The 14,546-nt window shown below is 44.1% G+C and overlaps 1 protein-coding gene across 4 annotated transcripts in view; it reads left to right on the top strand.

Moving 5' to 3' along the window:
- The window catches only part of SLC44A3 (solute carrier family 44 member 3), a 103,074-nt gene that overhangs the window by 19,497 nt on the left and 69,031 nt on the right, over positions 1–14,546 (top strand). For all 4 annotated transcript variants that reach the window (XR_005834107.1, XM_040627005.1, XM_040627004.1 and 1 more), the window contains exons 6-8: positions 10,569–10,729; positions 12,847–12,936; positions 14,195–14,319. Coding sequence is in view for 3 of the 4 variants with exons in the window: in XM_040627005.1 (XP_040482939.1) it covers positions 10,569–10,729; positions 12,847–12,936; positions 14,195–14,319 (376 nt within the window). In the remaining variant the exon portion in view is untranslated. The remainder of the gene's footprint in view (positions 1–10,568; positions 10,730–12,846; positions 12,937–14,194; positions 14,320–14,546) is intronic.

Here is a 14,546-nt window from a genome sequence, read left to right as displayed (position 1 = left end):
TCTTTTCATTACCTTTTTGTAATGAATCTTCCAATGAAACTCTTTTGGAATTTGGAAACCGGTTGAAGGCTCCTGCACGCCAGTTAAAACAGGTACCCCATCCTGTTTCACTTGCTTTCAAGTGCACTTCTTAAATGAATGATCTCATCTGATTAGAATGTTCCCCATAATGGCCATTGCAATTCCATGTTATTTTTGGTAAACCTTTTTATCTCGCTGGACACCTGCAAGTTCCGGGACTGTGGTTCTTAGACATAAAATAAGCGGGAGCACAGCGCCGGAACATGGCACGCTCAGCCCTCTGGAGGCAAAGGATCCCATTAGGGCTTTGGGTTCCCCAAAGCCGAACTAAAACCTCCGAGGGACTTGCTGCTGGGTTGGGGATTGTGTTTTACTGCATGCCTCATTGCACACAAGTTTTCTTGAGGTTGGCAGGTGACCTAGTGTTCCGAGACTAAGCACCCTAAGGCAGGAGACTGAGTTAGATGGCAAGCGCTCTAACAGCTCTTAAGTGCCCCTCCCGTGCCCACCCAATTTTTGCAGTGTTTTGACCTCCAAGATCCCCACGGTCAGTGGCCTTTAGTGACATAAAACAAGACAAATGTGTATCTCAACAAACCAGCAGCCACCAAAACATGGCGCTGCGGACTGGCCAAGAGAAGGCCGTGCGTGCCACCAGCAATCCCCGGTGTGGACTAAACCAGCAGACTCCGTTCAGGGAGACCGTGGGCAGGAGCTGAGAAGGGATTCCAGTGCGGAACCCTAGACTGAACCAAGGGCTGAGGACTGGTGCTCTGTTCGAGCCAGACAGATGTGTCCACCCTGGACTGGAAAGCCAGTTAGACCAGTAGCTCGAACACGAAGAGCACAGCTGAAACGGGGAGGAACCCACCAAATGGCCCTTGAAAATGGGGAGAAAAACCGTGAACTCAGAAGTCCTCACAGGGCACCGCAGTTGTGTTTCTCTTCCCCAAGTGCTGTCAGAAGTTAGCTTCAGATCCCTACGCTGCCGCCAAATCTTAAAAAACAATTCCACCTAGTCAATGTGAAGATCTCCTTGGCTTTATTTAATGATTCATGAATCAGACAGCACCCCACCCAGCAAGTAGAGGGGAGCTCTGGGGAGTTGTACAAATGGAAGGTGTTTATAGGAAAGAATGCAGGGCAAGAAAGTTATTAGCCGAAGGGAAGGATTGTTCCAGGCAAGGTGGCTTCCCCTTATAAGAAGAGCAGCTATCTTGCAGTTTCTGTCCTCTTCTTGCAGCAGGCTCATTGGCACCCATCAGAAAATTTCTCTGACTGGTTAAGATTACATTTCTGGGAAAGGTTGAAATTATATTAGGTATTAAGCCCCAGTTTGGGGACTCATTTGGGGCCTGTGGTTTCCTAGTAACAGCAATATTGGAATGAAGATAAACACATAGATAAATGGCTCAGAATAGAGGGCCCAGAAATAGAACTACGTGTACACGGTCAGTTGTTTTTTGTTTTGTTTTGTTTTGTTTTTGAGAGAGAAACTCTCGAGGACTCGAGAGCAGGGTGGGGAGGGATAGAGAGAGAGAGAGAGTGAGAGAGAGGGAGAATCTCAAACAGGCTCCATGCTGAGTGCAGAGCTAGTGTCACCACCCTAAGATCATGACCTGAGCTGAGATCTAGAGTTGGACTCTTAACTGACTGAGCCACTCAGGCACCCCCATGGTCAATTGATTTTTAATGAAAGTACCAAGGTAATTTCATCGGGTAAAAGAAGTCTTTTCAACAAATGGTGCTGAAATAAGTGGAAAGACATAGGGAAAAAGTGACTCTTGGTCATTTTGTACCAGGACTCTTCCCTCGTACCACATACAGAAAGTAATTGGAAGGGGCACCTGGGTGGCTCAGTCAGTTAAATGTCTGCCTTTGGCTCAGGTCATGATCCCAGAGTCCTGGGATCCAGCCCCGTATCGGGCTCCCTGCTCAGCAGGGAATCTGCTTCTCCCCCTGCCTCTGCCTCTCCCCCAGCCTTGTGCTCTCTCTCACTCATTCTCTCTCTCAAATAAATAAAATCTTAAAAAAAAAAAGCAATTGGAGATAGATCCAAGATCTAAACATAGAGCTAGGGGCGCCTGGGTGGCTCAGTTGTTGGGCGTCTGCCTTCGGCTCAGGGCGTGATCCTGGAGTCCTGGGATCGAGCCCCTCATTGGGCTCTTCCGCTGGGAGCCTGCTTCTTCCTCTCCCACTCCCCCTGCTTGTGTTCCCTCTCTCGCTGGCTGTCTCTCTCTCTCTCAAATGAATAAATAAAATCTTTTTAAAAAAATTTAAAAAAAATAAACATAGAGCTAAAACTATACAGCTTCTAGAAGAAAACTTTGGGCAGATTTCTTTGAGAAGACACTATACATAAAAGGGGAAAAAAGGATACACTGGATTTCATCAAAATTTAAAACTTCATCTAAAGACACCACTAAGAAAATGTAAAAAAAAAAAAAAAACCACCACAACAGATTGGAAGAAAATATTGACAATACGTATATATGACAAATGCTTAAGATCCAGAATGTATAAGGAATTCCTTTCAGTCAGGGTCTGTGATCTTTTTCTGTAAAGGATCAGATAGTAAATATTTTAGGCTTTGTGGACGGTAGAATCTCAGTGGCAACTGCTTAACTCAGTCTAGAGCAGAAGCAGCCGCAGAAAATAGATCAACAAATGGGCCACGCTGTGTTCCAGTAAAGCTTCTGATACCAGCGCAAGTGGTGGGTCTAATCTTGCTGACCCCCTGCTTCAACTCAGTAACAAAAAGACAAGCAGCGCAGTAAAAGCGGGCAAGAGACTTGAACAGACACTCTCAAAGGAAGGGCTACAGACGGCCACTATGAACATGAAAGGATAGTTGACACACAACGTCAGCCAACAGGAAAATGCAGATTAAAGCCACAGGGAGATATCACTGTGCTCTTACTGGCAGGGCTACCATTTTAAAAATGAACACCACCAAGTGCTAGTGAGAGTGCGGGACAACTAGAGCTCTCACGCTCTGCTAGTGGGCACGTAAATGGTGTGGCCGCTTCGGGAAAAGTTTCGTGTTTCTTATAAAGCTAAGCATACATTTACCATACAGCCCAGCAATTCTACTTTTAGGTATTTACTCAAAAGAATTGAAAATGTGCCTCAATAAAAAGACATATATAGATTTCGATAGCAGCTTTATTTTTAATAGCCCCAAACTGGAAACAACTTGGATGGCAAGCAATAGAAGAGCAAATGGCGCTATAGTCATACAGGGGGCTAGCGCTCAACAAATAAAAGGAATAATCTAGTAAAAAAAAAAATGATGTAATACATCACTGCTGAGAGGAGAAAGCTGGACACAAAAGAGTAAACGGAGGGGCGCCTGGGTGGCACAGCGGTTGAGCGCCTGCCTTCGGCTCAGGGCGTGATCCCGGCGTTATGGGATCGAGCCCCACATCAGGCTCTTCCGCTATGAGCCTGCTTCTTCCTCTCCCACTCCCTCTGCTTGTGTTCCCTCTCTTGCTGTCTCTATCTCTGTCAAATAAATAAATAAATAAAATCTTTAAAAAAAAAAAAGTAAATGGGAATATACAAGAGTCAAAGTAGTTTATAAGGGTGACTGGGTGGCTCAGTACGTTAAGCATCTGCCTTTGGCTCGAGTCATGATCCCAGGGTCCTGGGATCGAGCCCCATATCGGGCTCCCTGCTCAGTGGGGAGCCTGCTTCTCCCTCTGCCTCTGCCTGCCACTCCCCCTGCTTGTGCGCACGCGTTCTCTCTCTCTCTCACACACAAATAAATAAAATCTTTTTTATTTTTTTATTATTTTTTTAAAGATTTTATTTATTTATGTGACAGAGAGACAGCCAGCGAGAGAGGGAACACAACAGGGGAGTGGGATAGGAAGAAGCAGGCTCCCAGCGGAGGAGCCCGATGCGGGACTCGATCCCGGAACGCCGGGATCACACCCTGAGCCGAAGGCAGACGCTTAACGCCTGCACTACCCAGGTGCCCCAATAAAATCTTTTTTAAAAAAAGTAGTTTATAGTTCTAGAAATCAGATTAATAGTGCCTATATGGGTTGGAGATTGATCAGAAGGGGGCTTGAGGGCACTTTCTGGAATGATAGAAATGGTCTATACCTTGAAAGGGATGGTGGTTACATGAACATCTATATTTGTCAAAGGTCCCTAATTGTTTAAGATCTGTACGTTTCACTCTATATAAATTTTACTTCAGTAAGAATAAAAGGAATCCCTTATATTCTGATCTGGACAGAGTGGCAAGGTGTTTTAATTTAAATAAGAAAACAGGCTATAGAGCAGTATGCTGTATACTACATTTTGCATTAAAAGGAGGATATATACTAAGTGTAATTTAGGGGTTTATATACATACAAGTGTGCGTGTGTATATATATCGATATTTGCGTAACTGTTATATCAAACCTAGCCTATAGGGTGTAGTCAGAAAGCAACTTTATTTTTGTGTGGAATTTTTTTTTAGATTTTTTTTTTTATTATTAAAGTATCACATATAGTTCCATTAGCTTCAGGTATACAGCTGACCCAGCCATTCCGTACATTACTCAGCACTCACCCTGAGAAGTACAGCTACCGTCTATCACCAAACAGAGTTATTCCAATATTCCCGACTGTATCCCCTAGGCTGTTATTTTCATCCCCGTGACTTATTTATTTTATAACTGGGTTTTTGTACCTCTTGATCCCCTTATCCATTTCACTCTCCCCCTACCCACCTACCCTCTGACAACCATCAGTTTGTTTTCTGTATTTATGAGTCTCTTTTTGGTTTGTTCCTTTGTTCCTTTTTTTTGTTTTTTAGATTTCACATAGAAGTGAAATCCTACGGTATTTGTCTTTCTCTGACTTATTTCACTTAGCGTAATACCCTCTAGGTCCATCCATGTCGTCACAGCTGGCAAGATGTCATTCTTTCTATGCCGAGTAATTGTCCGTTGTTTAGCTGTACCGCCTCTTCTTTATCCGTCTGTGGATGGACACAGGCTGCTTCCATACCTTGGCTGTTGTAAATAATGCTGCAAAAACATAGAGGGGTATATATCTTTTCAAATTAGCATTTTTGTTTTTGGGGGAGTAAACACCCAGTAGTGGAATTACTGGATAATATGGCAATTTAAAATTTTGTGAGGAACCTCCATACTGTTTCTCACAGTGGCTGCATCTATTTCCATCCCCACCAACAGGGCACGAGGGTTCCTTTTTCTCCACATCCTCGCCCACACGTGTTATTTCTTGTCTTTTGATTCTGGCCGTTCTGACAGGGGTAAGGTACTAGTTCGCCGTGATTTTGGTTTGTGTTTCCCTGATGCTGAGTGATGTTGAGCATCTTTTCCTGTGTCTTGTGCCATCTGTATGTCTTCTTTGGAAAACTCTCTGTTCAGGTCTTCTGCCCATTTTTAACTGGATTATTTGGTTTTTTTGGTGTTCTTTATATATTTTGGATACTACCCCCCTATCAGATACATTATTTGCAAATACCTTATCCCAGTCAGTAGGTTGCCTTCTTGTTTTGATGATGGTTTCCTTCGCTGTGCAGAAGCTTTTTAATTTGATGTAGTCCCAGTACTTGATGTTTGCTTTTGTTTCCCTTACTGAGGAGACATATCTAGAAAAATGTTGCTAAGGCCAATGTCAGAGGAATTACTGCCTATGTTTTCTTTCAGCAGTTTTATGATTTCGTGTCTCACCTTTAGGTCTTTAATCCATTTTGAGTTTATTTTTGTGTGTGGTCTTAGAAAGTGGTCCAGTTTCATTCTGCTGCATGTAGCTGTTCGGTTTTCCCAGCACCACTGATTGAGAGACTGTCTTTTTTCTGTTGTATATTCTGCCCTCTTTCGTCATAGATTAATTAACCATAAAAGCGTGGATTTATTTCTGGGTTCTCTGCTCTGTTCTCTTGATCCATGTGCCTGTTTTCGTGCCAGTACCATACTGTTTGGATTACCACACGTTTGCAGTATATCTTGAAATCTAGGATTGTGATACCTCCAGCTTTGTTCTTCTTTCTCAAGATCGCTATGGCTTATTCAGGGTCTTTTGTGGCTCTATACACACTTTAGGATTATTTGTTCTAGTTCTATGAAAACTGCTATTGGTATTTTGATAGGGATCGCACTGAATCTATAGATTGCTTTGGGTAGTATGGACATTTCAACAATATTAATTCTTCCAGTCCATGAGCATGGAATATCTTTCCTTTTGTGTTGTCTTCAATTTCTTTCATCAATATTTTATAGTTTTCAAAGATTAGGCCTTTCACCTCCTTGGTTAATTTTTAGGTTTTGGGGTTTTTTTTTGGTGGAGTTTTATTTTGTTTTTATTATTATTTTTTTTAATTTTATTTATTTATTTGACAGACAGCCAGTGAGAGAGGGAACACAAGCAGGGGGAGTGGGAGAGGAAGAAGCAGGCCTCCCACTGAGCAGGGAGCCTGATGCGAGGCTCAATCCCAGGACCCTGGGATCAGGCCCTGAGCCAAAGGCAGACGCTTAACGACTGAGCCACCCAGGCGCCCCTTTGGTGGAGTTTTAAATGAGATTATTTTCATAATTTCTCTTTCTCTGTTTTCTACTTTCTTTCTGTCTCTTTAAGTTTATTCAGTGGGACTAGTTTTTTCTCTGTCCCTGAATGAAAACACGGTTCCTGAGACTGCTCTGGTTACTTTTAAGTAGTAATTACTCAGTCACTTTAAATTGTAAGGGATACTTTCCCTTCAGTAATTAAAATGTTCAGCCCAATATAATAGACTTCAGACTTGACTGACAGTTGAAACTTCTCCCTCCCCCAGCTTGGGCCAGCAGCAGATGGGAAGGCTTTGGTCAGGGAAGGGGGCTGCAGTCCTCTCTCTCCTCCTCCTCACCTCTTCCTCTCACAGTCTACTAAAACAGGCTTCTGACTCTCAGCGTTGGCACAGCAAAAGGGAAGAGGCATAAGAGGGAACAGGAGCAATTTTTTGGACCGATACTAGTACCAGTTTTCTGGGTTTGGGAGATGTTCCAGTCAGCTTTCTCCCATGGACACGTTTTGGGTTCGTTGGAGACTTCCCACCACTCTGACTCTCTCAGGGGCAGTGTTCTTCATGTGGTCAAATGCATCTCTGCTCTGGCTGGTCATTTGCTAAGTCTTCCCTGGTCCTGGGACATTATGCAGCCACTTACAGCTTCTTTCTGCTAAGGGCCCCACAATTTTCCATGTGGCTGTCTTGGACACCAAGGACACTAGCCTCTACTTCTCAGGGCTCAGACCTTAACCCATGGGGTCATCTAAGCCCTCTGAGTTTTCTAGGAAACGCTTCTCATCTGACTTAGGAGTGGTATCTCTCACCCTCTTTCCCTTGGGGACAGGAGTGGATTCACATGAAAATTCTCTCTCTCAAAAAATAAAAACAAAGCAAACAAATGAAAAGCTATTTAGTGTTTCTCTTTTACATGATTCAATGTACTATCAATACCTGTACATAGCCAACTTTATCCAAATAAAAAATAAAATCAAGGTATCAAGAATGTAGACTATGACAGATGAATTTAACTTAATACAAATATATGACATAACCTCACTGAAGAGGGAAGAGAGGAAAGGAGCTGACCTAAGTAACTTTGGAAAACAGTTTTGTGACTAACTGCTGTGAACTAAGGACAAAAATAACTGTATATAAGCACCATGCTCTAGTTAGTAAGTTTGTTTCTCACAGGGGTACTAGTTAGCATTCTGATCATAAGAGGACCTAGGATCAGTAACACGCCAGTAGCAATGAACATACCTAGTACCCAGATACTAGTGTCTAAATACCATTTTCCAAGGGCTCCTTGGAGAAATGACCGATTTTAGGGCTTGGATAAGGAAAATACGACATAAGGGTGGTATAATCTTGTGGAACCAGAAAGTGAAATTAGCCAGGAGCCAGCCTGAAAGACCTCCTAGTGGCCAAAGCTGGAATGATTTGAGCAATAGAATAAATAATGTCATACTAGATTATAACCTAACAAATAAAGTAAATATCCATGATTGAATAAATAAATGGTGGGAGGGCACAGAGGGATAAATCTTTACATAAGAATCCCAAATAATGTACGTGGATACTTCCCACTTAATTTCCCTCCCCTTGAGTGGGCTGGGTTTAGTGACTCACTCCCAGAGAATCTAGAAAAATAGTAACATGACAGGGGAGAAACCTGACAGATACCAACCACCTTAGCCAAGTGACCGAGGTGGACTTCACCAGTGATGTCATGTTGCTATCACGTTCCCCAGTATGATTCTGTGGGAAGAGCACTTCACCTCTGTGGTGTTCTTCCCCAAAGCCGTAACTGCAGTCTAGTTATGAGAAAACACGAGGGACGGTTTACCAAATACCTGCCTGACCGTGAATCTTCAGAAGTGTCAAGGTCATGGGAAACAAAGAAAACCTAAGCAATTGTCATGGACCAAAGGAGACATGACGACTAAATGCAGCGTGGCATCCTGGATTGTATTCTGGAAGAGAAAAAAAAAAGCACCTTAGTGAAAAGTGGTAAAATCCAGCTAAAGACTATAGTTTAGTTAATAGTGCAGTACCAATGCTAATTTCTTAATTTTCACAAATGTACTGTGGTTATGTTATATAAGGTGTTAGGGGAAGGTGAGTGAGGTAGACACAGGAATTCTCCGTAACATCTTTGCAAGTTTTCTGTAACTTGAAAATTACTCCAAAATTAGGAATTTATTTTCTAAAATGTTTTAATCTCCAACTCCCAACCCTTTTACACCCTCAGTGTGGGTGGAGGGGTTTAAAAATAACCAGTTTTCTAACCTTTTTTTTTCTGGCAAGCCCAGCATGGTGGGGTCTGGTATCTCATTTTGAAGTATAATTTCTATTATCTTTGAGCTTCAGCTGTGAACTTCCATTTAAATTTCCTATTACATTCACATGTTTTAAAAAGTCTCTAGAATGGGGCACGTGGGTGGTTCAGTCGGTTGAGTGTCTGCCTTCAGCTCAGGTCAGGATCCGAAGGTCCTGGGATCGAGCCCCGCATCAGGTTCCCTGCTCAGCATGGAGTCTGCTTCTCCCTCTGCCTGCTGCTCCCCATGCTTGTGCTCTCTCATTCTCTCTCTGTCAAATAAATAAAATCTTAAAAAAAAAAAGTCTCTAAAATGATATGTAGAGGGGCGCCTGGCTGGCTCAGTAGGTAGAGCATGTGACTCTTAATCTCAGGGTTGTGAGTTTGAGCCCCATGTTGGGCATGAAGTTTACTTAAAAAAAAAAAAAAGATAGGGGCTTCTGGGTGGCTCAGTCAGTTAAGTGGCCGACTTTTGATTTCAGTTCAGGTCATGATCTCAGGGTCCTGGGATCGAGCCCTGTGTCGGGCTCCATGCTCAGCAGGGAGCCTGCTTAAGGATTCTCTCCTTCTCTCTCTCTCTTTCGCCCTCTCCCTCTCCTCCACCCCTTCCCTTCTCACTCACACGTGCACGCTGTCTCTCTAAAATAAGTAAATCTTAAAAAAGAGAAAAAATAGAGTGATATGCTAGAAACCAAAACAGGGGCTGCCTGAGAAGACGTGTATTTTTCCTCAAAGAGAAAGAAACGGCCGTTTCTCACTACTTATTTATTGCATTGTACCTTTTAGAATTGGAGCCATGTGAATGTATTACACCTTCAAATATTTTAATTTGGGAAAAGCTGCTTATTTGTCTTACCCTCCTCTTGAATCACTCTTCAGTGACTTAGGAACTCTTTCTGTGATGTCGTGACTTCCTGAGAAAGAGCCTTCCTTATGTTCTATGCTGTGTTCATTGAACGTTCAGAGCCATCCTTTTCCTCACGACAATGTAATACTGTTTGCATTTGGGTCTCCCATGCTTCATCCTCACACGTTTCCAAAAGTACTTGGTTTTTAGCAATTTGGCAGATAATTTGGCACTTCTCGGGTTGGAATGATTTCCACTGCTGGGACCCAAGGAAGGAAAGAAAGGCAGGACCCTGTGCAGGGGCTTGTGGCCTCCTTAAGAGTCATTAGGATGAACATCCCTGGGCATTTTTAAAATTTCAGGATGAGGCCCCCAAATGTCAGCCTTTTCACCTGCCGAAGGCAGTTATCAACCACAGCTTTGTACGTTCGTCACTCGCAAGTACCCGTGCTGTTCAGAGCAAGCCTCTCCAGCCTTCTCCGCCTCGTTCAGGGCAGTAGAATAAAGCTGGTCGTTCCATGGACACAGCTTCCGACCGGACCAGCCCTCGTGTCTAACAGTTCCTTAAAGCCATGCAGCTCTTGTGTGGAAGTTGGTAGTTTGTGTCTAAGAAGGGCCGAGACAGGAGAGTCAGACATGTCGCCTCCAAGTGTAGATTTCTGGTTCCCTGGGTCCCCGTCATCCTTCCCCACCCGGAGCATCCGCTGATCATCGCCTGGCTTTCCAAAGTGTGCTTTGCAAACAGGATGCTGGGCTGCTTTTTATTACTGCAGATCTTACGTTTTCGTGGTTGTTGAGAATTTTAAATAAACATATTTTTTTTAAGTCAAGTAATTAAATAAACATCTTCGCCATTCGTTCTTTCCTTTTTAGCAAGTCTTTCCCCTTGTTCAACCGCTGCGTCCCTCAAACGCCTGAGTGCTATTCCATGTTTGCATCTGTTTTGATAAATGATGTCGACATCCTCCGTCGAATTCTAAGTGGAATAATGTCAGGAAGAGACAAAATCCTCGGCCTGTGTCTCTTCGCATTCGGTAATTTTCGGTTAATTTTCTTACAGTGACTATGCCAGAGTTTCTACGCTTACACTGTTGTACAGTGAAATTAGCCTCTTGACCTAAAGATAAAAACTTCACATATTTTCTTCATAGATATTTTCAGTGTTTTAGGTTCAGGTGGGAGGGTGGACAATAGAATGAGGGCAACACCGGCTGGCTCTCTGCCAAGGGGCCTCACTGAGTGTGGGTTGCCTTAATATAGGGGCCAGGTCCCAGAGCCGGGTCCTCAGCGTGAGGATGAAAGCAGATTGCCAGTCTGCGACTTGGCCATGGAAAGTACAACTGGCAGGGGAACCAGAAATGCGTGTCTTCTGGCCAGAATGCCCTCTCCTCATAGGCAGGCCAGGTCAGAAGGCTGCTGTGTGAGCAGGAGAAGGGGGCACGCGCATCCGTGCGAAATAGCATCAGACAGCAATGGCCTGATGTAGTCAGCGGCCTGCTTTGGGTTGTAGGCAGGTCAAGACCTCCAGCCAGGACATGCCTCTTCTGGGCATTTCTGGAAGCGGCTACCCCCATTCCTGACCCTTTAACTTCCTGTTTGCTATCTTCCAACTTGATGAACCCCTTTAAGAGTCAACTTTGTCTTTGAACAAGTTAACACATTCTGCCGTTGTGGGCAATAGTAATGGCCTGCGATCTATCCCCTTCTCCAGTGGCTGCTCCCCAACCTTTTGGTTGAAAGAAATTCTTTGGGGGCGCCTGGGTGGCACAGCGGTTAAGCGTTTGCCTTCAGCTCAGGGCGTGATCCCGGCGTTATGGGATCGAGCCCCACATCAGGCTCCTCCGCTGTGAGCCTGCTTCTTCCTCTCCCACTACCCCTGCTTGTGATCCCTCTCTCGCTGGCTGTCTCTATCTCTGTCAAATAAATAAATAAAATCTTGAAGGAAGGAAGGAAGGAAAGAAGGAAAGAAGGAAAGAAAGAAAGAAAGAAAAGAAAAAAGAAAAGAAAAGAAAGAAATTCTTTGGTCAGCCATGATTTTGCCAGTTTACAAATTGAGTTTTCCATAATTTCATTACCAAAGGGTTACTAATTCCTGAATGCTTGGGGATGCCTAACTCATCACTGTTATGTAACTTCCGATTTCTTATGACCCAAAAGTGCCAAGCCTTGTGCTTACTCTTCACTCATTAAAACCTCATCAGAATCCTGTCACCGTTTGTAGGAGGGGAAACTGAGGCTTAGAGAGGTTAAGTGACTTGGCCAAAGTCATTCGGTGACTAGAGTAGGGGGCAGAGCTGAGACTTAACCCAGGTGTGTTCTGATCCCCAAACCCACATTCTTAACCAGTACACCAAAATATCTATATGTAATCCTGATTTCTTGTTTAGAAAAAAAAATAAGATAGTATATATAAATTCCCTGAAATGCTTAACATAATAAATTCATAAGCTTAGAACCCCAAGTACTGGACAATAATATACAGATTTTTTACATATACAGCTTACCGAAAAATTAGAACCTTAAATTGTTCATTTCTAAAGGCACTAATGTTTCATATTTAATAAGAATACCTGAGAACATTTAAAGTTAAAACTTTACATAAGGTCAATAAGACAAAAGAGTTAAGTATGGTAAAAAACAAAAACAAAAACAAAAACCATTTGGACTTAAAAAAAACATTTTGTGGGGTGTCTGGGTGGCTCAGTCACTTAAGCATTTGACTTAGGCTCAGGTCATGGTCTGGGATTGGGCTCCAGGCTCAGAGGGGAGTCTGCTTGTCCTTCTCCCTCTCCCTCTGCCCCTTCCCCTGCTCATGCTCTCTCTCTCTCTTGCTCTCTCAAATAAATAAACTCTTAAAAATTTTTTTTTGGGTATTTGGGAATAAGACCTGATTAACAAAAAAAAATTTTTTTTTTAATTCAAGAAGAATGCTAGGGCTTCAGAAACTGGCTGACTGTAGCAGACTGAAGTTGTATACACTTCATACACCCTGGGTGTGTCTTGTAATTTTGTATAGTAGATATCTAAGATGTTTAGAGATGGAAGGAACTCCTCAGCCCTCCCTCTTCTGGGAGTCAGGACAGCCCTGCCATCATCACCCTCACACCGGGAGAGTGCTGTCGAGGTTTCTATGTGCTGCTTAATTTTTCAGCCTTGTCTCTGGGCATGACGTTCGCCTTCCGATTCATCACGACCCTCCTGGTTCACATTTTCATTGCACTGATTGTTTCCGGACTGTTGTGTAAGTATTTCTACTTGATGGATTTCTTTTTGATTAAACGAAAAGCCTTTCCATTAAGTATGAAACTTAAAAGTTAGCATTCTTGAGCTAAATGGGTTTCAGAGAGTCTCTCATTCAACCCTGGCATTTCGCATACGAGAAAACTCAGAGCCAGAGAGGACAAAGGGACTTGCTTGTGTCGCACGGATCACAGCAAAGTTGATGTCAGTCTGTGGTCTCTGCTACACCCTGCTGCCATGCCGATAGGCCTGCCAGTCCAGCAGTCCTCGTGGCCATACCATTAACAGACAACTCCAAGGCTTGTTGGAAAGAATGCGTGCTTTTAAAGAATGTCTTCTGAACTTTCACATCAGCCATTGATACGTAGGTCCCCACAGTTGTCGTGCAAAGGCTCCCACCTGTCTAAAAAGATTCAGGCCCTGAGCTGGGACAGGGTCCCTAAGACCCTCCCCTGTGCCCACTGGTTCCCCTTTTGTCACCGGAATGTGGGTCCATCCAGGGGTTGTCAGGAAAGGTTGAGAGGTAGGGGCATGCAGGAAGTTCCAGGCAGCAGCTATGTACCCGCTGGCATGGGGTACTTGAACTTTTAATAATTGGTATGACTGTAGGGTTTCATTCCCCTGAATAATCAGCTCTGCCCTCGGCAGCTTAGAGCCCCATGGCTCACAGGTGCACGGCGTGCCATGCTGGAGGACAGGCACAGCAGCTTGTGATGGACCTGTTCCCGCCCAGGACAAGTAGAGACCAACGTGACCGTCCTTTAGTCACCGTGGTGGTGTTGGAGGTGGCAGATCATGCTTAAACGGAGGGCATTTGCCATGTCAGGCTATCCGCCCAGGCTTGCGAGTGCCACACTGACATCCCGGGTCCCGCAGGGGTTGGCACCAGTGGAGCTCATTGGGCAGTTCTAGACTTTGGACTTCAGTGCTATTCCCCTCACTGCCCTGTCCATGCACTTTCCGCCGTGCTCACACCCATGCCCCGTCTGCAGGCGGGGCTGACAGGACACACCTGTGTTCTGGAATAGCCTCCCTGTGCCTCCCAAAGACAAGCCACTGTGGGTCCGGGCGGTCCTTGGGGAGGCTACCCTGGCTCTGGCTAGCCCCTCCAGAGGGTCAGTTGTGACACATAAAGCCCCGGGCCTGTGGGGCCCACTGCCCGAGCCAGGCCACCCGTGTGTGTCCACATGCTGGGGGTTGTGGGGGGGTTGGTTACCCCATGCGTATGTGCTGAGTTGCCCTGGTGTTTTGCTTTCCAGTTGTCTGTGGTGTCTTATGGTGGCTGTATTACGACTATACCCATGACCTCAGCATAGAATTGGACACAGAAAGGGAAAATATGAAGTGTTTGCTGGGGTTTGCTATTGTATCTACAGTAATCACGGTAAGAAACGCCCTTTCAGCAGGAGGTCTAGTAGCCTGCTAGAATTCTGAAATCTGAATAACTGGATTTTAACCAAAAACAACTAGAATTTGGGTGTCTTTTTTTTAACCTTAGAGTGTGCATACATAATAGTATGGTGAATGTACATACATGTTTAGTGTGTGCTCTTTTTTTTATTTGCAATACCCACATAGGAATAAATCAGAACCTTCAAAAAAAAAAAAAAA

This window comes from Ursus maritimus, unplaced genomic scaffold (assembly GCF_017311325.1).
Source record: "Ursus maritimus isolate PB19 unplaced genomic scaffold, ASM1731132v1 scaffold_12, whole genome shotgun sequence".
NCBI lineage: Eukaryota > Metazoa > Chordata > Mammalia > Carnivora > Ursidae > Ursus > Ursus maritimus.
This window is presented reverse-complemented; position numbering and strand designations above follow the sequence as displayed.